Raw genomic sequence first — 24,672 nt, 5'->3', positions numbered from 1 at the left:
CTGGCTGTGCTCTCTTCGAGTGACAGGGGTTATTGATAGCCTAATGAATTAGCAAGGCAAGGCTAAATCTAGGGATTGGGAGTAAGGGGCGAGCAGCCAAGGTAGGCGGGGCCAATCACTTTACTAATACGCGGGTATCCCTGTATTGTGAAGAGCCAAGACTGAAATTTATTGATCATTGCAAGCTCCCATTGAAAGATTGTTCAGTGACTGCAAAAATATTGCTTGAACGGTAATAGGACATGGCAGGAAGGCATTACTTCGAAACACGGCACACTGTATTGGATCAGTAATAATCAAATGTAATGCAACGCGCAAGCATGCAAACAATCTGAAATGTGCAATTTATTAAACTATTTTAATAGATCAGAATGTTAATGTGATGCCTTCTATTAAACTATTGGAGTGAAATGGAAAGGAAATACCAAATGCAATACTGTAATTGCAAATGTAATGCATTATATTGTACTGATTGTATGCATCAAATACTAGGCACTAAATTTGATCAGAAATACAAAATCTAACACTTCAAATTAGACCAGCAAAAAGATACTGGCACAGTAACTGATACGGTAACTGATACTGTAAGTAATGCTGTAGCTGATACGGTAATTAATACGGTAACTAATACGGTAACTGATACGGTAATTAATACAGTAACTAATACGGTAACTAATACCGTAGCTGATACGAAAACTGATACGGTAACTGAGACAGTAACTGATACGAAAAATGATACGTTAACTGAGACAATAACCGATAACGGTAACTGATACAGTAATTGTTACATTCCCAGATTAAATTCAACCCTTGTTATGTTCAGATGTATGATTTTCTTTTACTGAATATCAAACAATTCACTGCTTACTATACCTAATTTAAAGTTTACCTTGCACTTTTCTACCCTATTGATAAATGTTATATGATAAATGTTATATAATTATAATTTAGCAAAATGAATGTTAAACAGAACATCACCGATCTAATTGAAAGTCGTATTTTAGCTTAGCGAGTAGTTTATAAAACTGACTGCGATGCAAAATTGCTTCTTACAATTCAACATGCTCTGAATTACCTTAAAGGTCATACGATCATTTACTAGCTGTTTAAACGTAACTGAATTCTGATTACAGCTGCTATGAACAAAGTTGATGTTTAGAAAACGATCAGTAACAATATTTAAATGGCTTATGACAAATGGAACTCACATTGTCACTTTATTAATTAATAAAATTGCAAATCAATTGCAAGAAAATACAGAAACCCTTAGATGCTTGCTCTACATGAATATATTACTTTTTTACACAGAGATGGGTTCAGAACCATTTACACAGAGATGGGTTTAGAAACATGTACACAAAGATTGATTTAGAACCATGTACACAGAATTGGGTTTAGAACCATGTACACAGAGACGGGTTTAAAGCCACGCACACATAGACGGGTTTAGAACCATTTACACAGAGGTTGGTTTAGAATCATGTAGACAGAGATAGATTTAAAACCATGCCCGCAGATATGGGTTTAAAACCATGCGCACAGAGATGGTTTCTAAAACGCTGCATGGGTGAAGGTTGCTCGCAAGAACTGTTTCGGCCACGTAATTTTGCGGCAGCAATCTTCTTACCATCAAAATGAGCAAAGGTGAGCCAGAACAGACTGTTGTTTTGTAATCAAACCTACATAATGAATCTAATATTTAATTATATTTTATATTTCATCACGCAAACTGGCTGGCAGCTGTAAACACAATTTAACCGCAGACCGGCAAAAAATGCCAAGCGCACCTCTTTCTGATTTATCTACTGCTGCCATAGCTATTATTAAAGCTTACTTTCAGTTTCTAACTAGCATTTGTAGGCAGCACATAACTTCCATTTAACCAGCATCCCTAAATCGTTCGTCTTTCCTACATTTCATCACCTGATACCTGATACCCTGTGATATACGCTGGTACACTTTGGTACTTTCTATAACACTCTGGTACACTTTGATACTATTTATTATGCACTAGTACACTTTAGCACTCTCTATCGAGCTTTAGTACACTTTGGCACTTTCTGTTACGCCAAAGTAGACTTCAGCACACTTATTACGCTCAGGTACACTTTGGCACGTACCTTGCTGTCCTTGCTAGAACCACCACTGTTGTGCCTTCTGGTGGAGCTCACGCCGCTACTATCGGGTGATAAAGCACTCAGCGACTTTTTCTCGACCTAAAAGTCAAGAGCTATTTAATCGCTGACCGAGACATTGCTTGGGAGGAGTGTCGGAGGCAGTGTTGGAGCAGGTAAGCAGGTACATGTAAGTTGCAATAAGGTAGGCTATAGCTCAGACAGCCAATAAGAAACCGATAAGGAGCTGTTAGAAGCCAATAAAAGATAGAGTTAGAGAATATATTTATTTATACTGTCAACACAGCCAGTTTCCAACTCGCTCAACTAAAGCAACACGAGTTGAGGAGATTGTCAGGCTGCCAAAATCGTACTAGCTCAGCACTGCAGCATACGTAACACTAAGATGAGGTAATATAGAAAAGTCTAGGTAGAGTAGTGCAGGTAGAGGTGTGGAGGTAAAGTGGAAGAGCGGAGGAAGAGTAGAGGTGTGGAGGTAGAGTAGAGGTGTGGAGGTAGAGTAGAGGTGTGGAGGTAGAGTAGAGGTGTGGAGGTAGAGTAGAGATGTGGAGGTAGAGTATAGGTGTGGAGGTAGAGTAGAGGTGTGGAGGTAGAGTAGAGGTGTGGAGGTAGAGTAGAGGAGGTAGAGTAGAGGTGTGGAGGTAGAGGAGAGGTGTGGAGGTAGAGTAGAGGTGAGGAGGTAGAGTAGAGGAGGTAGAGTAGAGGTGTGGAGGTAGAGTAGAGGTGTGGAGGTAGAGTAGAGGTGTGGAGGTAGAGTAGAGGTAGAGTAGAGGTGTGGAGGTAGAGTAGAGGTGTGGAGGTAGAGTAGAGGTGTGGAGGTAGAGTAGAGGAGGTAGAGTAGAGGTGTGGAGGTAGAGTAGAGGTGTGGAGGTAGAGTAGAGGTGTGGAAGTAGAGTAGAGGTGTGGAGGTAGAGTAGAGGTAGAGTAAAGGTGTGGAGGTAGAGGAGAGGTGTGGAGGTAGAGTAGAGGTGTGGAGGTAGAGTAGAAGTGGTAGAGTAGAGGTGTGGAGGTAGAGTAGAGGTAGAGTAGAGGTGTGGAGGTAGAGTAGAGGTGTGGAGGTAGAGTAGAGGAGGTAGAGGTGTGGAGGTAGAGTAGAGGTGTGGAGGTAGAGTAGAGGTGTGGAAGTAGAGTAGAGGTGTGGAGGTAGAGTAGAGGAGGTAGAGTAGAGGTGTGGAGGTAGAGTAGAAGTGGTAGAGTAGAGGTGTGGAGGTAGAGTAGAGGTGTGGAGGTAGAGTAGAGGAGGTAGAGTAGAGGTGTGGAGGTAGAGTAGAAGTGGTAGAGTAGAGGTGTGAAGGTAGAGTAGAGGTGTGGAGGTAGAGTAAAGGTGTGGAGGTAGAGGAGAGGTGTGGAGGTAGAGTAGAGGTGTGGAGGTAGAGTAGAGGTGTGGAGGTAGAGTAGAGGTGTGCAGACACATCACACACATGCAGACTTACTGTTTTATATATGTATGGATTTGTCTCTCCTTACCTAATATTGGATAATTAAACCAAGTGGCTATCATCTTTCTAAATTGGAAAATCCATTGCACAGCTTTAATTCAAGTGTTATCTTTAAATGTACATGTATTTACCTAACTGTTATTATGTGGGCAACAAGCTGCAGCAGATAAGAAGTGCAGTCAATTATCATTATTATTATTATTAGTATTATTATACAGAGCAAACACTTAGGAGCACGCGAGGAGAAAAGGTTTCTAGCCCACTCTTAGCAAGCGCTGTCCGTCTCTAGCTATGTGGGCAACTGCCTACATCACCAATTTGATCAACAAAAGGTTGATACATTAGAAGATCCATAAAAATATAACCATGGGCTGACATCAGAAAAGCAAAAATCGATAGAATTTGAATCGATATAATTTTTGTGATACGATTTGAAACAAAATCCTGTCAACTCTGGTTCACGGAAAGAAGACAACCCTAAAAAAGCAAACGGATTGTGCACACAAGTAGCTACGGCGTAGTAAAGTATAAAAAATGGCAAACAAGTTGCGAACGTGTGAGAAAATACTTTCAGTAATACAATCTTTGGACGAACAATTAAATACAATTGTTGCTAATGCCCTTAACACAGCGCTGGCATGGCTGCTAAAGTTATTACTTCAGAGCTTATCAATGCGCAGAATGACGCGTCACAGACTATATCAAAAAAAGTTGTCAATGTGAAGCGTCATGAACTAATTCACACCCACCGTAAAAATATCGATCAAAAGCGACCATGGATAGTTGCTGTGTCACCTACCGTAAGAACATCAATTAAAAGCGACCATGGATAGTTGCTGTGTCACCCACCGTAAGAACATCAATCGAAAGCAACCATGGACAGTTGCTGTGTCACCTACCGTGAGAACATCGATTAGAAGCGACCATGGACAGTTGCTGTGTCACCTATCGTAAGAGCATCGATCAAAGGCGACCATGGAGAGTTGCGGTATCACCTACCGTAGGAAAATGGATAAAAAACGACCATGGACAGTTGCTGTGTCACCTACCGTAAAAACATCGATTAAAAGTGACCATGGACAGTGGCTGTGTCAATCACCGTAAGAGCATCGATCAAAAGCGACCATGGATAGTTGCTGTGTTACCTACCACAAGAACATCGATCAAATGCGACCATGGACAGTTGCTGTGTCACCTACCGTAAGAACATCAATCAAATGCGACCATGGACAGTTTCTGTGTCACATACCGTAAGAACAATGATCACATTCTACCATGGACAGTTGCTGTGTCACCTACCGTAAGAACATCGACCAAAAGTGACCATGGAAAGTTGCTGTGTGAGAAAAAACTATTCGTTTTTTGGCTCCTTTTTTATTGTAAGCAAATCATGATGTTCGTTCAGAACTATGAGTGAAAGGATGGGTTTATGATACTCAGAATGAATTATAAACAGAGAGATAGCATGAGATACTGCGTGAAAGATGAGACTAGGACACACTGTATTACAATGATTACGAAAGGAAGAGACTGTTTTATTACTGTGTTTGTCACAGTGTAAAGTTATCATAGGTCTCCTCCCTCAACCCCAGATCTGCCAGTTGAAGTTGGCGCACCTCGTGTTTATTTTTGTACAGAGATAAAGTACACCAAACTAAAAGGTCCACTAAGCATGAGAAATAGTTGAATATAATAACCTGACAATAACTCAATATGGTTCAGTTATGGTTCATTTGCCAGCAACCAACCGTCAAAAGGCTCAACCCGTCAATCATATCTTCTAACCTGCTCTATTACTAATGTTTCCATTTTGTCAATAAATAGATTTATTTCATGTATGTATTTAGTAGAAAATATGTATATATAAAATGGAAGTTTTTAGACGGGCAACAAATAAATGAAGGATGCAAACGATTTGTAAAAAATAATCGATAGTTTCCAGCTTTTAAGTTTAAAAATAGAACAAACATCAAATAATTAATTTGGCAGTGGCAGTTTTCCTTCCAAAGTATATTACCAACATAACGCTCTTGTCACTCGCCCATGAGAACTCTCTCTCAAAGCAATGGTTTGGAAAATAAGATAGGGCCCTGCTAAGGGTGAGATAGTGCGGCGCTCCGAGGCACTCATACAGAATATGCAAAAAAATTGACTGGCTAGGATAGAAGGATGTAAGACGTCGTATGCTTACCCCATTTTCATCCTGCTTGAAAAGCTTCTGAAGAATACTATCTTGCTCTGACCTCTCATTCTCCTCTGAGCGCGACTCTTCACTCAGCAGCTTCTATTCAGTAAATAAGCGATTAATAATATTAATAAACATCCTTAGTTGAACAACGAGTAGTGATAGTTGAACAACGAGTAGTGATAGTTGAACAACGAGTAGTGATAGTTGAACAATGAGTAGTGGTAGTTGAACAATGAGCAGTGATAGTTGAACAACGAGCAGTGATAGTTGAACAACGAGTAGTGATAGTTGAACGAGTAGTAATAGTTGAACAATGGGTAGTGATAGTTGAATGAGTAGTGATAGTTGACCAACGAGCAGTGATAGTTGAACGAGTAGGGATAGTTGAACGAGTAGTGATAGTTGAACAATGAGTAGTGATGGCTTGCGCTGAGGTAGAACCAAGAGGCATTTACCCTATAACAAAACCTGGGAATAACTATAACTTAACCTGCATGTAAGAGCTGTAGACAAATATGCGTAGAGGCAATAAACATACCTACATTACCAATGAACGCAAAAGGCACTATAAAATTAGAGATCTGAGACCAAGCTAGCCGTTGAAGAGGTGAAACGAGAGGTTGTAAGTAGATCGCTTTGCTGCCCTCTAATTTATGGGTTATTGGTTGAAGTCCACTAAGGTAAAAGATGATTGGTTGGACAACATTTTGGAGAATTAAAATGGCCAGCATTTGGTAACTAGCACATTGTGCAGTTAGCAGAATGTCGATTAATAACAACCATTTCACATTCACGAACCAAAATCACACGGAGTCTAACCAACAGCTCAAACGGAGTTGTTTAACCCCACTGCGCAGAGAGTCCAGATCATTAAACAGCTCATTGGCCAGCTTATACTCATCGCAACACGTGCATCACTTGCGCATCATTCGGCTGTATTTAAGGGATTAAAAATGGATAGTAAGACATTCAGGTTTATTGTTCTAAAACCTGGGCTAAGATTGACAGCTTGGATTGGAGACTACCACAAGTTGATCTTTTGGTTAATACTCTTTAAACTAAGCGCTTTAGTTCCTCATAATAAACATAGAGTACGAGGAATGCAAGCCAAGAGCGATGAAGAGAATACTGACTCCGCTAGTGTACGACTAGAAAGAGAGTTTCATGATCAACAAACTTATCATAATATAAAGCCATTTTAATAGACAAATGTCCAATTTTAATAGATATATCGCGAAAGGTTTAAATTACTGGAAGGTTATACGAATTCTTGTGAAGCATTAATTTGCTTTATTTTTTTTAGCTAAATGATTCCACACCGCTGCCGATGATTCCAGACCGCTGCCAATGATGTCACACAACTGCCACGCGGTAGAGGACAAAGTTAATGTATATCCTCATGAGTGTGACTCAACAAAATAGTGGGTTGACTAAAGCTTCATCAATTTATACAATTGACAATTTTAAGATTACAACTTATATGTGATGAGAGGGTTTAAGCCACTTGTTACTTACAAACATCAAAAATATTATTGATGCAGCAGATATAACAGTAGACACGCAAAGTAGATTAGGAAATGGCAAAATTTGGATATCTACAACTAGAGTTTGAGAAGCCTTGCCGCTGTCTCAAGCGGCGCATACCTTCAAAAGTTGGTACTGATCAGTGCCTTTACTAGAGGTGGACGTGGGAGAGGAAGTGGTGAGAGCGGTAACATCGGTAGAGGTTAAACTAGCGCTGTTGTTCACTCTGAGTGAGAACGACAAGTCCATTTTTGCAAAGTCACCCTCCTCTTCCGTGCCAAGTAACTTTCGAAGACGAGCGCCAGACTGATTAGGACTCTTTCTATGTGATGGTGAAAGACAGGAAGCATCGGCAGCAGCGACGTCTACTCAGAAAGAACAGGGGAGCAAAGGTTAGAGCTAAAGTCAGCTCAGCTGGTGGTATGATTTTAAGATCAGAGCCATGGATGTATCACAATTACTGCATGGATTTCAGTCAAATGGCAGTAATGGAATTATCAATGGTCAGGTATCAGAGATGCAAATAAGAACTATTTATTCAAAATAACTACTCAATCATCATAAACTGGGATGAAAACTCTATAGCAAAATACTTCCCAAGGGTTTGAATAAAATTGCATGGGAGTCAAGTGAAGTAAAGTGATAGAAATATATAGAGACCAATCACTATCCTTAACAATCGGGAATTGACCAATCACTATCTTTAACAATCGGGAAATGTAAGATGAGAGAAGGTAACTCGTGCTGGTTTCAGAGCTTACACACCTCTAGGACATCTAGCACCCCTACAGTCACATTAACATCTTAAGAAAATATTACTTTAGCTACACCCTATCAATAGTACATCCATCCAGGCGTTATACATTTATAAAACCTGGTTCGTGCTGGATGTTCATACCCATCGCTGACAGCGCAAGGTCAAGTTCACATAAACACATCCTGTAATATAACCAGGTCTCCTCATAAGTGCTTAGTCTTATACAATCTAAACACTGACTATAACAACAGGCCTAGTGTGAAACTTGTGAGGTCATTACAATGACTCTCTTTTCAGAGTCCGCAAATTTTGCTTCTACGACCAAAGCTTACATTTACCTTGTGCAGACGTTGGGCATAGCCTAGGTACAGCTTACCTACACCACCAGTAATATTCAATACAGACAGCTTTAGAATTTAGTGACAGAGAGACAGTGACAACTGCTGCGCATGAACAATAATTTGTCAAACACATTTTTTGCATGTAGTGCTCCACATTTCAACTGTTAGTACAGTAATACTTCAACTTACGAGTGCTCCAACGTACGAGAAACTTGAGATACGAGCCAGCTTTTATGCAAGTTTTAGCACTAACATACAAGCCATATTTGAGATACGAGCACGTGAGTCAGTTGCCAAGTGTGCCGGAGGTGTTTTATGACAACAGCATCAATCTGTATTTTTCAACTGCACAGGTTATACTTTTGTACCGTGTTTTTGTGCACGCTTTTCAGTGCAGAATTATGTGAATTAAAAGTACTGTGCGCAGACCGAAAGTTTGCCAGTAAAATGAAAAATAATGCAAAGCAAAAACAAATGATAACAATTGATATTAAACGGAAAATTATTGAAAAATATGCGAAATGTGTATGCATGATTGAGCTAGCTCAGCAATATGACAGAAATACATCCACAATTATCAAACAGAAGAATTATATTCAGGGCATTTAGCTCGCAAAAGTACTAACCGTAGTTTCTAAACGGCGCGGCGATCTTCACCACCGCTGATGGAGAGACCGCTCAGGCATTGGATATAAGATAAACAATTGGCCGGTGACAGCGTAACTGAAACGACGCTATTTGAAAAGGCCGTTGCTATCTATCAAAACTATAAAAATAGACATTCGGACAAGTTGGCTAGTGGTCGTGCATTAAACCTTTGTGACGACACCTGTGTTCGTCCTAATCGCGACATGTTGAAAGGGAGACAAAGGCAAACGTCCTTAGATAGGTTCATCTTAAAACGGCCGGCTAGTCGTGAAAGTGAAACAAAGGAAAAATTAGCTAACCAGCGAGAAACTTCAGACTATGAACGCCGAAGAAATTTTAATTACGTTAAGTTAAAAATGAAAGTTTGCTTTTAGATTTGCTTCTAAGTTTGTCTTTTAAGACTTTGATAAAATCCAAATTTATCAAAGTCAACTGTTGTAATGAAGGATAACTTATATATCTCTCTCTGGCAAATGCTAGCGTTAGCTGCTATTGTATGTATTTAATTTTACATTTTAATTTAACGCATTTCCTTGCATTATTTTTCATTTGTTGCTTTTTGAAAGCAAGTGGTAAGTTAGGACAATAACCAACATGTTCTTTCTGTTACAATATCTTGTTTTGAGTGTTTTATTTGCATTTTACAGAGTATGGAAACCGATAAATATATATTTAATTGTTCTATATATAAATAAATTGCACCAACATGCGAGTAAATTGACATACGAGCTCAGTCTCGGAACGCATTAAGCTCGTAAGTTGAAGTATGACTGTACTATCAAGAACGCTCTATGTTTTCAATTCACATCAATCTGTTTGTTCTGCACATTTTGCTATTTAGAGCACTCGTAAAGTTGCGAAATTTATGAACTAAATTCTTCTACTACTTTTGCTGAAATTATCAGTTTTTTAACAAAAAATTAAAATTCTTTATTTCACGATTCACAGCTCTATTTGTCTTATAGATATACTTGAACATCTGGGATGTTTTATTAAATTCTTAATTAATACTGGGAGAATAAAACCCAATCGGCAATAATTTCTCCTACCAAATAGATGATGAACTTCAAAGTTACAAATGACAATTCTTACGCAGTCTGGCTAAAAACTTACAGACCACTTTATCTGACTCCGACTTGTGCAATCTCTTTTTATTGATACAATTTAAAAACTAAAGAAAGATTAAAGGTTAAAGATATATCTAGAGTCCCTTGGGGAATGTCATTACAGGACGTGCTATCCTAGACCTAATTCCTAAATAATATAGTCTCACATGCAACAGAAGTGTTTACTTTGGGGTGACTATACAACTAACTTAGTATGATGCATGTGCAGCTCCCCGCATTTTAAAACCTCCCTTTTGATAGCTGTGCCATTATATTCCAATATCTACCCTCCTACCCGCTACTATAGTAACCACTATGAACACATAAACTAGGATTAACTTAAGAAGCTGTTAATAAACTGAACATATAGGAAGAGATGAAGTGTAGTGTCAATGCCGAGGCTATTAGAAACGATGTCAAATATCTTGAAGAAGCCCAAAATAATGCCCGATATCTAACAATAAGAAACTGATAAAGAAATGCTTATTCTACCTGTAGGAAAATGTACAGAAAAAAACAGTAGCAAGAAAATGGATGGGAGCAAAATCAAGACTTGTAGCCAACTCGTATTGAGTAGACAACTTCCAAGTTTGTACTACCTTCACTTTGGAAAATAGTTATGGACGCTGACATCTTTACCATAATAATTGTGCCTGCACCAGCTGTCACCACTATAACTACTAGAGAAAGGTGGGTGCTAAATTGCTGACACAATATGCTGACATCGTATGACTTTGATTAACCTTTAACAGATTGTAAACAAATTATTGATAGGAAAATAGGTAAGGTAGATTGGTTGTGTTTATGTGGTGACATACCTAAGGTGACTGACAGCATTTGGTGAGAATAGTGAGATTTATTGATAGACTGCAAAGAAGGAAACAAAGATGTAAACTTGACTGACCGCTAGTAGTTCCAACAGAAGACAGAAGTTCTCTAAGTTTTCCATTTGGTGCTGACTGGCTCATCGGGGCAGTCTGACTTTGATATGAGTTAAAAGAGGTAACAGACTGCATGTGGCTTTTGCTCTCGACTACAACCCCAAAGAGATCAGTCATACGCATATACACCGGTTATAAAATGATATTCAAGATTGTCTTTGCAAATGGCCCCATGCCATGACAGGCTTGTACGCTGAACCAAATATACGAACAAATCCTACACCAATGTAAAAAGGCATGACCATGTAAAAGAAACTTTCTAAAATGTTTAGACTAAAATTTGATTCTCGACAATAAAACATGCAATAAAACTTATGACATAAAAAATAACAAATATTGACGCATCAACAAGCTGTTGGACTTGAACCAACACAGTTTTACGTCGTCCATACAGTATACTAATTTAAACCGACACCGTGTCACACCGTCCTTACAGTAGGTTAATTTAAACCAACACAGTGTCACAGCGGTCTGACAGTATGTTAATTTAAACCGACACAGCGTCACATCGCCCTTACAGTATGTTAATTTAAAACAACACAGTGTCACAGCGGTCTGACAGTATGTTAATTTAAACCGACACAGCGTCACATCGCCCTTACAGTATGTTAATTTAAACCGACACAGCGTCACATCGCCCTTACAGTATGTTAATTTAAACCGACACAGCGTCACATCGCCCTTACAGTATGTTAATTTAAACCGACACAGCGTCACATCGCCCTTACAGTATGTTAATTTAAACCGACACAGCGTCACATCGCCCTTACAGTATGTTAATTTAAACCGACACAGCGTCACATCGCCCTTACAGTATGTTAATTTAAACCGACACAGTGTCACATCGCCCTTACAGTTATTTGTTGTTCATGTTGTTTATTGAACACCTCTATATCTGATAAATTGCCTCCAGCAATGATGGAAGACAAAATAGGCAAAGATGTTATATTCCTAGTTGTGAAGATTGACTCGAGTGAACAAGATCTAGTCAAATGCATGAAGACTACCGAGGCAAAGCTGTGGCTTCGACTCACACGATCCTAAATAAGCCAGATTATTAATCGTAAGCAATGTTTGAGCTCCTTGTGACACTCACGAGCAATAAGACCGCTGGAGTCTGTTTGCATCGGAGAAACTCCTTGTAGTGGCAAGTGTGAAGCCCCTTCAGTTATGATCTGCTCGTGGCCTCCACTATGCTGTGACAAGACAAGAGTCATGGAGTTGTTATCCCACGCCATGCGATTATCATATGGATCGAGGTCCATCCGAGTTGTCCCCATGCGAGATGTGTATATGTCATTAAAGTTGAAGTCAGGGGTCTGAGGAAGACCTACAAAAACAAGATGGAGTGTTAAAATGAGAGCGTTAAGATGAGAGCGTTAAGATGAGAGTGTTAAGATGAGAGCGTTAAGATGAGAGCGTTAAAATGAGAATATGTTCATTATTTATTTTCTCTTTTTAGCAGTTTTGTCACAATATTATTTTAGGAAAAGGGCAAGGCCTTCCATTGGGGCAAAGGAGCATTTTGCTGAGCTGTGTATTTGAGATGTGAACTTAACACATACAACTTACTAGCAAATATTCCTCCATTCAGAAGTAAGTGTAAAGGTGTTGCAGTACATCTCCCAAACCTTACTGATAATAAGTCAGATATGACTAGTGGAAGGTATAATTAAGACTTGCCCACTGTGGCTAACTGCTTATGCATAGGTTTCATCTCAAACAACAAATACTTAACTGCCACTGCAACAGTACCTACACAGACTATAACTGCAACTGCGATGGTACCTACTCACTTTATAACTGCAACTGCAATGGTACCTACTCACACTATAACTGTCACTGCAACAGTACCTACTCACACTATAACTGTCACTGCAACAGTACCTACTCACACTAGAACTGTCACTGCAACAGTACCTACTCACACTATAACTGTCACTGCAACAGTACCTACTCACACTTTAACTGTCACTGCAACAGTACCTACTCACACTTTAACTGTCACTGCAACAGTACCTACTCACATTATAACTGTCACTGCAACAGTACCTACTCACACTATAACTGTCACTGCAACAGTACCTACTCACTTTGTAACCGACACTGTGACAGTACCTACTCACACTGTTGGAAAGAAAATGATCACATGCGCCAAGGAAGTGATTCACATTAGATCAAAGGAAATCATGGAGTTGTTTTCGCCTGCATGAGTGAAATCAACAAAATCATGGATATTAATCAAATAGACTTGTAAGTGGTAACACCAATAAAAAACTTAAAGAGATCATTTCTTAAAATCAACCTGACATCATATTGGAGGTAGACTGTGTTGGTTCACCAGAGTGATAGCGATGTCTGAACTCGCCACCTTGTCCTCCCTGGGTCTGTCCTCCCGGGGTCTGTCCTCCCTGGGTCTGTCCTCCCTGGGTCTGTCCTCCCTGGGTCTGTCCTCCCTGGTCTCTCCTGGTCTGACCAGCAGAATTAAGGCTGTAAGTGGTGGAAGACCTCTCGAAAGATGTGGTGTGACGAGAACCAGGGCTGACACCTTCTATTGCTACGCTGGAATTTTGAGTTTTTGACTGAATAATTGCTTTCATAAGACTAGTAGATGCCGATCCCTTCAACTCACTTGACTCACAGTTCCTAAAGAAATAAAAAATATGAGCATACTAGGATTTGATGAACTAACTACATGATGCATAGATGCACATACATATGCCATAGTTGAACTAACTATATGATGAATAGATGCACATACATATGCCATAGTTGAACTAACTACATGATGAATAGATGCACATACATATGCCATAGTTGAACTAACTACATGATGAATAGATGCACATACATATGCCATAGTTGAACTAACTACATGATGCATAGATGCACATACATATGCCATAGTTGAACTAACTACATGATGAATAGATGCACATACATATGCCATAGTTGAACTAACAACATGATGAATAGATGCACATACATATGCCATAGTTGAACTAACAACATGATGAATAGATGCACATACATATGCCATAGTTGAACTAACTATATGATGAATAGATGCACATACATATGCCATAGTTGAACTAACTACATGATGCATAGATGCACATACATATGCCATAGTTGAACTAACTACATGATGAATAGATGCACATACATATGCCATAGTTGAACTAACTATATGATGCATAGATGCACATACATATGCCATAGTTGAACTAACAACATGATGAATAGATGCACATACATATGCCATAGTTGAACTAACTACATGATGCATAGATGCACATACATATGCCATAGTTGAACTAACTACATGATGAATAGATGCACATACATATGCCATAGTTGAACTAACTACATGATGCATAGATGCACATACATATGCCATAGTTGAACTAACAACATGATGAATAGATGCACATACATATGCCATAGTTGAACTAACTATATGATGAATAGATGCACATACATATGCCATAGTTGAACTAACTATATGATGAATAGATGCACATACATACGCCATAGTTGAACTAACTACATGATGCATAGATGCACATACATATGCCATAGTTGAACTAACTACATGATGCATAGATGCACATACATATGCCATAGTTGAACTAACTACATGATGCATAGATGCACATACATATGCCATAGTTGAACTAACTACATGATGAATAGATGCACATACATATGCCATAGTTGAACTAACTACATGATGCATAGATGCACATACATATGCCATAGTTGAACTAACAACATGATGAATAGATGCACATACATATGCCATAGTTGAACTAACTACATGATGAATAGATGCACATACATATGCCATAGTTGAACTAACTATATGATGAATAGATGCACATACATATGCCATAGTTGAACTTGAAAAAAAATGAATTGAAGAGCAGTGCCGTGGGGCCGTGAAAAGAGTTATCTGCTTAGTGATGTTGCAATTTGGATTTTCTTGGCAATTATTGTTTCCGAATGGTACATAGTAATGTCATAAATGGCAATGTCTATGTTATTAAATGTTTAGATTCAATGTGATACAGCCAGAATGACTTTTAAAAGTGACATAACTCCATCGTTGCTACAAGTTCATCAACAAAAATGTATGAGTCATTTTATAACAACTACCACACATAAATGCAAATCGATTTATATATTTAGGATGTTATATATTTATTGTTTATATTTGAGCACGCTTCCGTTCTTTACAATTCCAAACAATAGTATGTTTTTTCACTAATTGCTTTACAATATCTCTAGCATGTCACACAATGGAGTTGTTCACCTCATTGACTGTACACTCCAGAGCGCAATCGCTGAAGCGTATTTCAAATATGTTATAAAAAAAACTGGAATCATCTGCTGTCAAACGTTTTAAACAAATATTTGTTTTTTAGCCCAAGTGGAGTTTAGCTTGAGCATGGCCCAAGTGGAGTTTAGCTTGAGCATGGCCTGAGTAGAGAGCTTGAGCATGGCCCGAGTAAAGAGCTTGAGCATGGCCCGAGTAGAAAGCTTGAGCATGGCCCGAGTAAAGAGCTTGAGCATGGCCCGAGTAGAGAGCTTGAGCATGGCCCGAGTAGAGAGCTTGAGCATGGCCCGAGTAGAAAGCTTGAGCATGGCCCAAGTGGAGTTTAGCTTGAGTATGGCCCGAGTAGAGTTTAGCTTGAGCATGGCCCGAGTGGAGTTTAGCTTGAGCATGGCCCGAGTGGAGTTTAGCTTGAGCATGGCCCAAGTATAGAGCTTGAGCATAGCCCGAGATAGCACAAAATGATGAGTTAAATAAGGCAACAAGGAAGTCAACTGCTGATATCAACTCACCTTACAATGGAATGTTTAGAGAAGATAGCCTGTGTACCATCAGTTTGGCTGGAGATTACTTGGGCACGGGTGTAGACAAATACGTTACGCGTTTCTGTCAACTTGAACCTGTAGATGTTACTTGGGCTGGAGTGTTGCGTGGCACCAGCCCTCACTACTGCAATAAGGACACTCGCGATATCACCTAGTGTTCATATTCCGTGCACATAGGCACCGCCTAGTTGAACAAAACGCTTCACTTCATGTGTACTGTATTTCTTTCTATTTTCACGTTTTTACCAGTTACTATAGTCTCCAGGTACCTGAAGACAATCTTTTTACTAAATACCAATATTTAGTGGCAAATATGACAGAGATAGTAAAACACGATACTAACCTGAAAATGTGTAAGATACGAGATACACACGCTGCTAAAACGGTATCACACTGGAGTTAAGCAAATGAAGATATGGTCAAGTGAATTATAAAAAACTTTTCACTATCTATTCAAATCGCCTAACAAATCACTGATTGGTGTAATAAGCACATAATAGCACATAAAATACTACTACACTGAGGGACCTAACCATGCCACTATGCTAGTATACATACAGGCCTGCAGCCAGCTGCTGAGTATGGTTTCAAAAAGCCACTAGACTAGGTTAATGAGAACAATCATGCTAAGCTCAACGTCAGACTTCTGTATACAAACAAATGAGCCGATCTTGACAAACCAACTGGCTACCAGCTAGCAGACACAGAGAATAGACATATGTAGTCAGCCAATACAAAAAATACTGATACTTCTGTCCCAAAGACAAGACATGGATGTCGTGATGTGAAAGTAACAGGTACGGGTGTACTGGATGCGATCTGTCCCAAAGACAAGACATGGATGTCGTGATGTGAAAGTAGCAGGTACGGGTGTACTGGATGCGATCTGTCTCAAAGACAAGACACGGATGTCGTGATGTGAAAGTAGCAGGTACGGGTGTACTGGATGCGATCTGTCCCAAAGACAAGACATGGATGTCGTGATGTGAAAGTAGCAGGTACGGGTGTACTGGATGCGATCTGTCCCAAAGACAAGACATGGATGTCGTGATGTGAAAGTAACAGGTACGGGTGTACTGGATGCGATCTGTCCCAAAGACAAGACATGGATGTCGTGATGTGAAAGTAACAGGTACGGGTGTACTGGATGCGATCTGTCCCAAAGACAAGACATGGATGTCGTGATGTGAAAGTAACAGGTACGGGTGTACTGGATGCGATCTGTCTCAAAGACAAGACACGGATGTCGTGATGTGAAAGTAGCAGGTACGGGTGTACTGGATGCGATCTGTCTCAAAGACAAGACATGGATGTCGTGATGTGAAAGTAGCAGGTACGGGTGTACTGGATGCGATCTGTCTCAAAGACAAGACACGGATGTCGTGATGTGAAAGTAGCAGGTACGGGTGTACTGGATGCGATCTGTCCCAAAGACAAGACATGGATGTCGTGATGTGAAAGTAGCAGGTACGGGTGTACTGGATGCGATCTGTCCCAAAGACAAGACATGGATGTCGTGATGTGAAAGTAACAGGTACGGGTGTACTGGATGCGATCTGTCTCAAAGACAAGACACGGATGTCGTGATGTGAAAGTAGCAGGTACGGGTGTATTGGATGCGATCTGTCCCAAAGACAAGACATGGATGTCATGATGTGAAAGTAACAGGTACGGGTATACTGGATGTGATAAGACTGGCCCAGGGGTAATTATTAAGCACAGTCAAGATCCTGAGATGAGAGCTCAAGGTTTTCAGCCAGTTCGATAGATGTTAGTAAATCACAATCGATTCTATTCACTAAAAGTTGATTCATGTTGTTTTGTTTGTTCTTACAATTCTCTTTTGTGTGGGTTGCACTGATCGAAATATCAGCTTACCAAAAAATCATTTAGATTAGCTGTCTGAACAATCTAGAATCTTCTAGAATGCTGCTAACTAGCATTTGGAATAACTCAAATGTTGTGATGCACCTATTAATCCATTTTTCTGATTTCGCTTTTCAATGCTTCTAAAAAAAAATGCGAGGAAGAACATAGTTGTTTTAACGAGAGAGATTCTTTGAGATTTAATAATCATAGATATGAGCGAATCGAGATATGAGTGAATTGAGATATGAGCGAATTGAGATATGAGCGAATTGAGATATGAGCGAATTGAGATATGAGTGAATTGAGATATGAGTGAATTGAGATATGAGTGAATTGAGATATGAGTGAATTGAGATATGAGTAAATTGAGATATGAGTAAATTGAGATATGAGTAAATTGAGATATGAATGAATTGAGATATGAGTAAATTGAGAAACGAGGAAGTGACGATATGAGCATCAAACAATGTTTATTGTCTGAAGTATCATTGCACACACAAAATAAAACTTACATACAATGCACCCTCGAGATACGATTACCCTGATATACGACTTTTTCACCTTACGAACTCGAACATTGTGATATCTTCACCTCGCTATACGAATTTTATTTCACCATACGAATTTGAGAAAAGTTTCGCCCGAGTTAAAATTTGGCCGTCGGTGTGCTCATAACACACGTCGAAATAAAAGACACCGAAATATGGTTTGCCGAAAACATTCTTAGAACGTTTAGAAGAGACACGATGATCGACTGCTCTCATGTCCGCGTGGGAAATTTCGTGTAAAATGCACAAGCGAGAGCAAATATTCATTTGTAGCGTTATTATAGCTTTTACTATAAACTTTTAAGTCAGCATACGTATATAACTACAAGTATCTACATTTAATTCGTTATCTATGGAATCTGAGACCGATACAAACTTTACAAAACGAAGGAAAAGTGATTTCTATGTCAACAAAGTTGGATGCTGTAAATAAGAAAACATTATAAATAAATAACACATAATAATTTTGCGTTTTATTGCAGATCATAACCATTAAAATACACTAAATACAATACAGTTACTGTAGTTAACTATAATTACTAAAGTTAACATACTATTTTGTTGCTAATTGTCAATATGTACACATTTATATAAAAAAATTGACGATTTTTACCAGGGGGCGTTTGCATTGTATAATTACAATGGTCTCTATACCCCTACATACGATTTTTTCACCATACGATGCCAACTCTGGAACGAATTAACATCGTATCTCGAGGGTGCACTGTAATGGACAATAATAAAAAGATAGCAATGTTCATCACACCAAGCTTATTATTGAAGAAGTAATTATCTACAAGGTGAAAAGTCAGAGAAAAATAATGACACCTCACCATACAATTTTGAGAATGGTAAGTTTTATATTGTTTTCATGGCAACACACTCATACCTTTAAATTAATGTGTTCAGATAAGATTTGCCATGTTTTCAATATTTCATACAATATGCAAGTACACCTCTAGACAATAGTAATTCTGCTTGGCATCATGGCGAGTAAAGTACTGTGGCACACTACCAGTGCTTGCAGCACACTACCGGTACCTGCGGCACACTACTAGCACCTGCGGCACACTACCAGTACCTGCGGCACACTACCAGTATCTGTGGCACACTACCAGTACCTGTGGTACACTACCAGTATCTGTGGCACACTACCAGTACCTGTGGCACACTACCAGTACCTGTGGTACACTACCAGTACCTGTGGCACACTACTAGTACCTGCGGCATACTAGTAGTACCTGTGGCATACTACCAGTATCTGTGGCACACTACCAGTACCTGCGGCACACTACCAGTACCTGTGGCACACTACCAGTATCTGTGGCACACTACCAGTATCTGTGGCACACAACCAGTACCTGTGGCACACTACCAGTACCTGTGGCACACTACTAGTACCTGTGGCACACTACCAGTACCTGTGGCACACTACCAGTAGGCCTACCTGTGGCACCAAAGCTGCAGCGACATTACAACTTACAAACCCTTTTACCAAACCTTCGAATTAGAAAATGGTGAAGAGATTTGTTACAAAGACTTTGTTAACAACCCTATAATACAAAGACTGTTAACAACTACAATACAGAGACTGTTAACAACTCTGTGATACAAAGACTGTTAACAACTACAATACAGAGACTGTTAACAACTCTGTGATACAAAGACTGTTAACAACTCTGTGATACAAAGACTGTTAACAACTACAATACAGAGACTGTTAACAACTCTGTGATACAAAGACTGTTAACAACTACAATACAGAGACTGTTAACAACTCTGTGATACAAAGACTGTTAACAACTACAATACAGAGACTGTTAACAACTCTGTGATACAAAGACTGTTAACAACTCTGTGATACAAAGACTGTTAACAACTACAATACAGAGACTGTTAACAACTCTGTGATACAAAGACTGTTAACAACTACAATACAGAGACTGTTAACAACTCTGTGATACAAAGACTGTTAACAACTCTGTGATACAAAGACTGTTAACAACTACAATACAGAGACTGTTAACAACTCTGTGATACAAAGACTGTTAACAACTACAATACAGAGACTGTTAACAACTCTGTGATACAAAGACTGTTAACAACTACAATACAGAGACTGTTAACAACTCTGTGATACAAAGACTGTTAACAACTACAATACAGAGACTGTTAACAACTACAATACAGAGACTGTTAACAACTACAATACAGAGACTGTTAACAACTACAATACAGAGACTGTTAACAACTACAATACAGAGACTGTTAACAACTACAATACAGAGACTGTTAACAACTACAATACAGAGACTGTTAACAATTACAATACAGAGACTGTTAACAACTACAATACAGAGACTGTTAACAACTACAATACAGAGACTGTTAACAACCCTACAGTACAGAGACTGTTAACAACCCTACAATACAGAGACTGTTAACAACTCTGTGATACAAAGACCTTGTAAACGATTCTGTGATACAAAGGCTTTGTTAACAACTCTACAATACAAATCTGATAAAATCTTGTAAAAATATTTGACATGCCAATTCAGGTATTTTTATCCTATTCTTTTGTCTTAGTCGGAGAATAAAAAGCGGGGTAAATCATGCGCAAGGCTGATAAAAAGCGAGCGAAACTACATTGAAAAGTGTTCGCCATACATGATAATAACATTTGATTGGCAATCACCTAAATTCAAATAACTGAGCAAAAAGCTTTAATATTTACAGCATTCATTGAAACAATAATTATTAACAAATAGTTTCTCACAAATAACAACGGAGAAGAGGAATATAGGGATGGAGAAGGGGAATAGAGGGATGGAGAAGGGAAATAGAGGGATGGAGAAGGGGAATAGAGGGATGGAGAAGGGGAATAGAGGGATGGAGAAGGGGAATAGAGGGATGGAGAAGGGGAATAGAGGGATGGAGAAGAGGAATAGAGGGATGGAGAAGGGGAATAGAGGAATGGAGAAAGGGAATAGTGGGATGGAGAAGGGGAATAGAGGGATGGAGAAGGGGAATAGAGAGCTGGAGAAGGGGAATAGAGGGATGGAGAAGGGGAATAGAGGGATGGAGAAGGGGAATAGAGGGATGGAGAAGGGGAATAGAGGAGAGGAATAAAGGGATGGAGAAGGGGAATAGAGGGATGGAGAAGGGGAATAGAGGGATGGAGAAGGGGAATAGAGGGATGGAGAAGGGGAATATAGGGATGGAGAAGGGGAATAGAGGGATGGAGAAGGGAAATAGAGGGATGGAGAAGGGGAATAGAGGGATGGAGAAGGGGAATAGAGGGATGGAGAAGGGGAATAGAGGGATGGAGAAGGGGAATAGAGGGATGGAGAAGAGGAATAGAGGGATGGAGAAGGGGAATAGAGGAATGGAGAAAGGGAATAGTGGGATGGAGAAGGGGAATAGAGGGATGGAGAAGGGGAATAGAGAGCTGGAGAAGGGGAATAGAGGGATGGAGAAGGGGAATAGAGGGATGGAGAAGGGGAATAGAGGAGAGGAATAAAGGGATGGAGAAGGGGAATAGAGGGATGGAGAAGGGGAATAGAGGGGTGGAGAAGGGGAATAGAGAGACAGAGAAGAGGAATAGAGGTATGGAGAAGGGGAATGGAGGAGAGGAATAAAGGGATGGAGAAGGGGAATAGAGGGATGGAGAAGGGGAATAGAGGGATGGAGAAGGGGAATAGAGGGATGGAGAAGGGGAATAGAGGGATGGAGAAGGGGAATAGAGAGATGGAGAAGAGGAATAGAGGGATGGAGAAGGGGAACAGAGGGATGAAGGGGAATAGAGGGATGGAGAAGGGGAATAGAGGGATGGAGAAGGGGAATAGAGAGATGGAGAAGGGAAATAGAGGGATGGTGAAGGGGAATAGAGGGATGGAGAACTGAATGAACTGAAAGTAGCCACTGAATGGTAAGATGAGTAAATCATATACTTTATCAGGCACTGCCATTACATTTACATCAATAATTGCAATACATACACTGGTCATAGGCTCAGATTCACTTCTTGCATGGCAGAGTAATCTTAATTAGGGCTGTGTCAACATTCAAAAGTATGTTTAGAAATTACCAATAGCTTTCGACAGAAATGGCGCTTCAACAACCGCTTCAGATGTATTTCATCGATGTGTGTGGCCAGGCCTCAAAATCATAATGTTCAGATCATAATTGATATTACGAATGCCTATGCTCTACTACAGTGACCATAGGATTCATTCATCCTAGCCTAGCTATCTTAAGGTTGTGAATTTGTGATGTTTATAGTATGCCCAGTGTAATTAACTCAATAGTTATTAATGAGAGTCAATGATAGACCTATTAACTATACAGTCATACTTCAACATATGAGTGCACCAACATACGAGGAACTTGAGATACGAGCAAGCTTTTAGGCAAGTTTTAGCACTAACATACGAGCCATGTATGAGATACGAGCACGCGAGTCAATGGCCAAGTATGTCGGAGGTGTTTGATGAAAACAACATTCCTCTGTATTTTTCAACTTTCAATTTTTTGTGCGCGTTTTTCAGTGCAAAATTATGTGAATTAAAAGTACCGCGGAGAGACCGAAAGTTAACCGGTACAATGATGGATAATGCAAAGAAAAGCAAATAACAAGAATTGATATTAAACGTGAAATTACTGGAAAATATGAGAAAGGTGTACGCGTGATTGAGATGGTTCGCCAATATGACAGAAATACATCTCCAATATACACAATGATCAAATAGAAGGATAATGTTAAGGGCATTAAGCCTGCAAAAGGACTAACCATAGTTTTAAAACGGCATAGCGATCTTTATGACAAGAGAAGAGACTGCTCATGCTTTGGATAAAAGACAAACAATTGGCTGGCGACAGCGCAACTGAAATAATACTGTGTGAAAAGGCCGATGCTATCTATCAAAACTATAAAAATAGACATTCGGACAAGTTGGCAAGCGGTCGTGCATTTGCCCTTTTTGACGACACCTGTGTTCGTCCTTTTGGCAACATGTTGAAAGGGCGATAAAGGCAAACGTCCTTAGATAGGTTTCTCTTAAAACGACCGGTTGATCGTAAGAGCGAAACAAAGGAAAAATTAGCTAAGCCGCGAGAAATTTAAAACTACGAACGTCAAAGAAATTTCAATTACGTTAATTTTAAAATAAAAGTTTGCTTTCAAGTCTGTGCATCAAAATTCAAATTTATCAAAGTCAAAAGCTGTAATGAAGGAGATAACTTTTCTTTCCCTCCTAGGCAAATGCTAGCGTTAGCTGCTATTGTATGTACGTATTTGATTTTACATTTTAATTAATATAATTTAATGGAAAATTTTCATTTGTTGCTTTTTGGAAGCATGTGATAAGTTAGGACAATTACCAACATGTTTCTCTGTTACAATATCTTGTTTTAAGTGTTTTTGTTTGTGTTTTTTAGAGTATGGAAACCAGTCAATATATGTTTAATCGTTCTATATAGAAATAAATTGCACCAACATGCGAGTAAATTGACATACGAGCCCAGTCCCAGAATGCATCAAGCTCGTTGATGCATTCTGGGACTGGGTAGTTGAAGTATGACTGTACTATATTAGTACATACCTATATTAGTATAGTTAATAGGTCTATCTGAAACAAAGTGTGAAATTTCCAAAATGACAAGCGGTTCAGTGTGAACTAGTGCTGGGCACGGGTAATAAAACTCGTTGGACTCCCGGGTTCATCCTCTCTCGAGTATCGGGTAATAGAGATTTTGAGCCTTTCGATCTTGCGGGTTCGGGTTTTGACTTGTGATTTCGGGTTTTTTCACACAGATTCGTCGAGTCGAGTGGACAAAAACTCGGTCTATTGCGCCCTGCTCTCTAAACACTGTTTAATAACCCGCCTATCAACCCTTTGAACACTGGCCTCTTGTGTCATTGCGTGTCAGTAACCCTGGGCAATCTGTCCAACGATCCAAAGTTTTTAAACTTTTATTATATATATCTGAATGTGCTCATAATATATGATATTTGGTAAAACACTAGTAAAAAAAGTCGGGCAACCCACAGCAGATGTAATCAAACAGAAAAACAGTACTTTATCATTATTCGGGCTAAAACTATAAAAGTTTGTGATTTAAAAAAAAACTCATAAAAACATTCACAATAGCATCATGTCCATTGAGCACATGTTCATCATTATTTTATGACTCAAAATATACTGGAAAGTTTTAATTAGTATTATAAAGTTCTTTATTTGCATCACAATCGTTCATGACCTACCAAAAAACGAATCCCTTCAATTTTTTCGAGATA

General features: G+C 39.3%; 2 protein-coding genes across 3 annotated transcripts in view; one reads left to right on the top strand and one right to left on the bottom strand.

The window, feature by feature from the left end:
- LOC137385734 (serine-rich adhesin for platelets-like) overlaps positions 1 to 24,672 on the bottom strand; it is a 68,236-nt gene that overhangs the window by 28,848 nt on the left and 14,716 nt on the right. For both annotated transcript variants that reach the window (XM_068072270.1, XM_068072272.1), the window contains exons 2-8: positions 15,928 to 16,084; positions 13,385 to 13,725; positions 12,176 to 12,409; positions 11,043 to 11,171; positions 7,407 to 7,651; positions 5,766 to 5,858; positions 2,121 to 2,216 (exon numbers count right to left, since the gene is read on the bottom strand). In XM_068072270.1, coding sequence (XP_067928371.1) covers positions 2,121 to 2,216; positions 5,766 to 5,858; positions 7,407 to 7,651; positions 11,043 to 11,171; positions 12,176 to 12,409; positions 13,385 to 13,679 — 1,092 coding nt within the window. In that variant the 5' untranslated portion in view covers positions 13,680 to 13,725; positions 15,928 to 16,084. The remainder of the gene's footprint in view (positions 1 to 2,120; positions 2,217 to 5,765; positions 5,859 to 7,406; positions 7,652 to 11,042; positions 11,172 to 12,175; positions 12,410 to 13,384; positions 13,726 to 15,927; positions 16,085 to 24,672) is intronic.
- On the top strand, positions 21,511 to 21,897 carry LOC137385642 (anti-sigma-I factor RsgI-like). The gene has a single exon (XM_068072148.1). It carries the CDS (start codon positions 21,511 to 21,513, stop codon positions 21,895 to 21,897), a length of 387 nt encoding a protein of 128 aa, XP_067928249.1.

This window comes from Watersipora subatra, chromosome 1 (genome assembly GCF_963576615.1).
Source record: "Watersipora subatra chromosome 1, tzWatSuba1.1, whole genome shotgun sequence".
In the NCBI taxonomy this organism is placed as follows: Eukaryota; Metazoa; Bryozoa; class Gymnolaemata; order Cheilostomatida; family Watersiporidae; genus Watersipora; species Watersipora subatra.
The sequence above is the reverse complement of the archived record's forward strand: the minus strand, read 5'-3'. Positions and strand labels throughout refer to the sequence as shown.

What these genes read in the sequence shown, in the direction of transcription:
- LOC137385642 (XM_068072148.1), top strand. Translation starts at nt 21,511, where the DNA reads ATGGAGAAGGGGAATAGAGGGATGGAGAAGGGGAATAGAGGGATGGAG.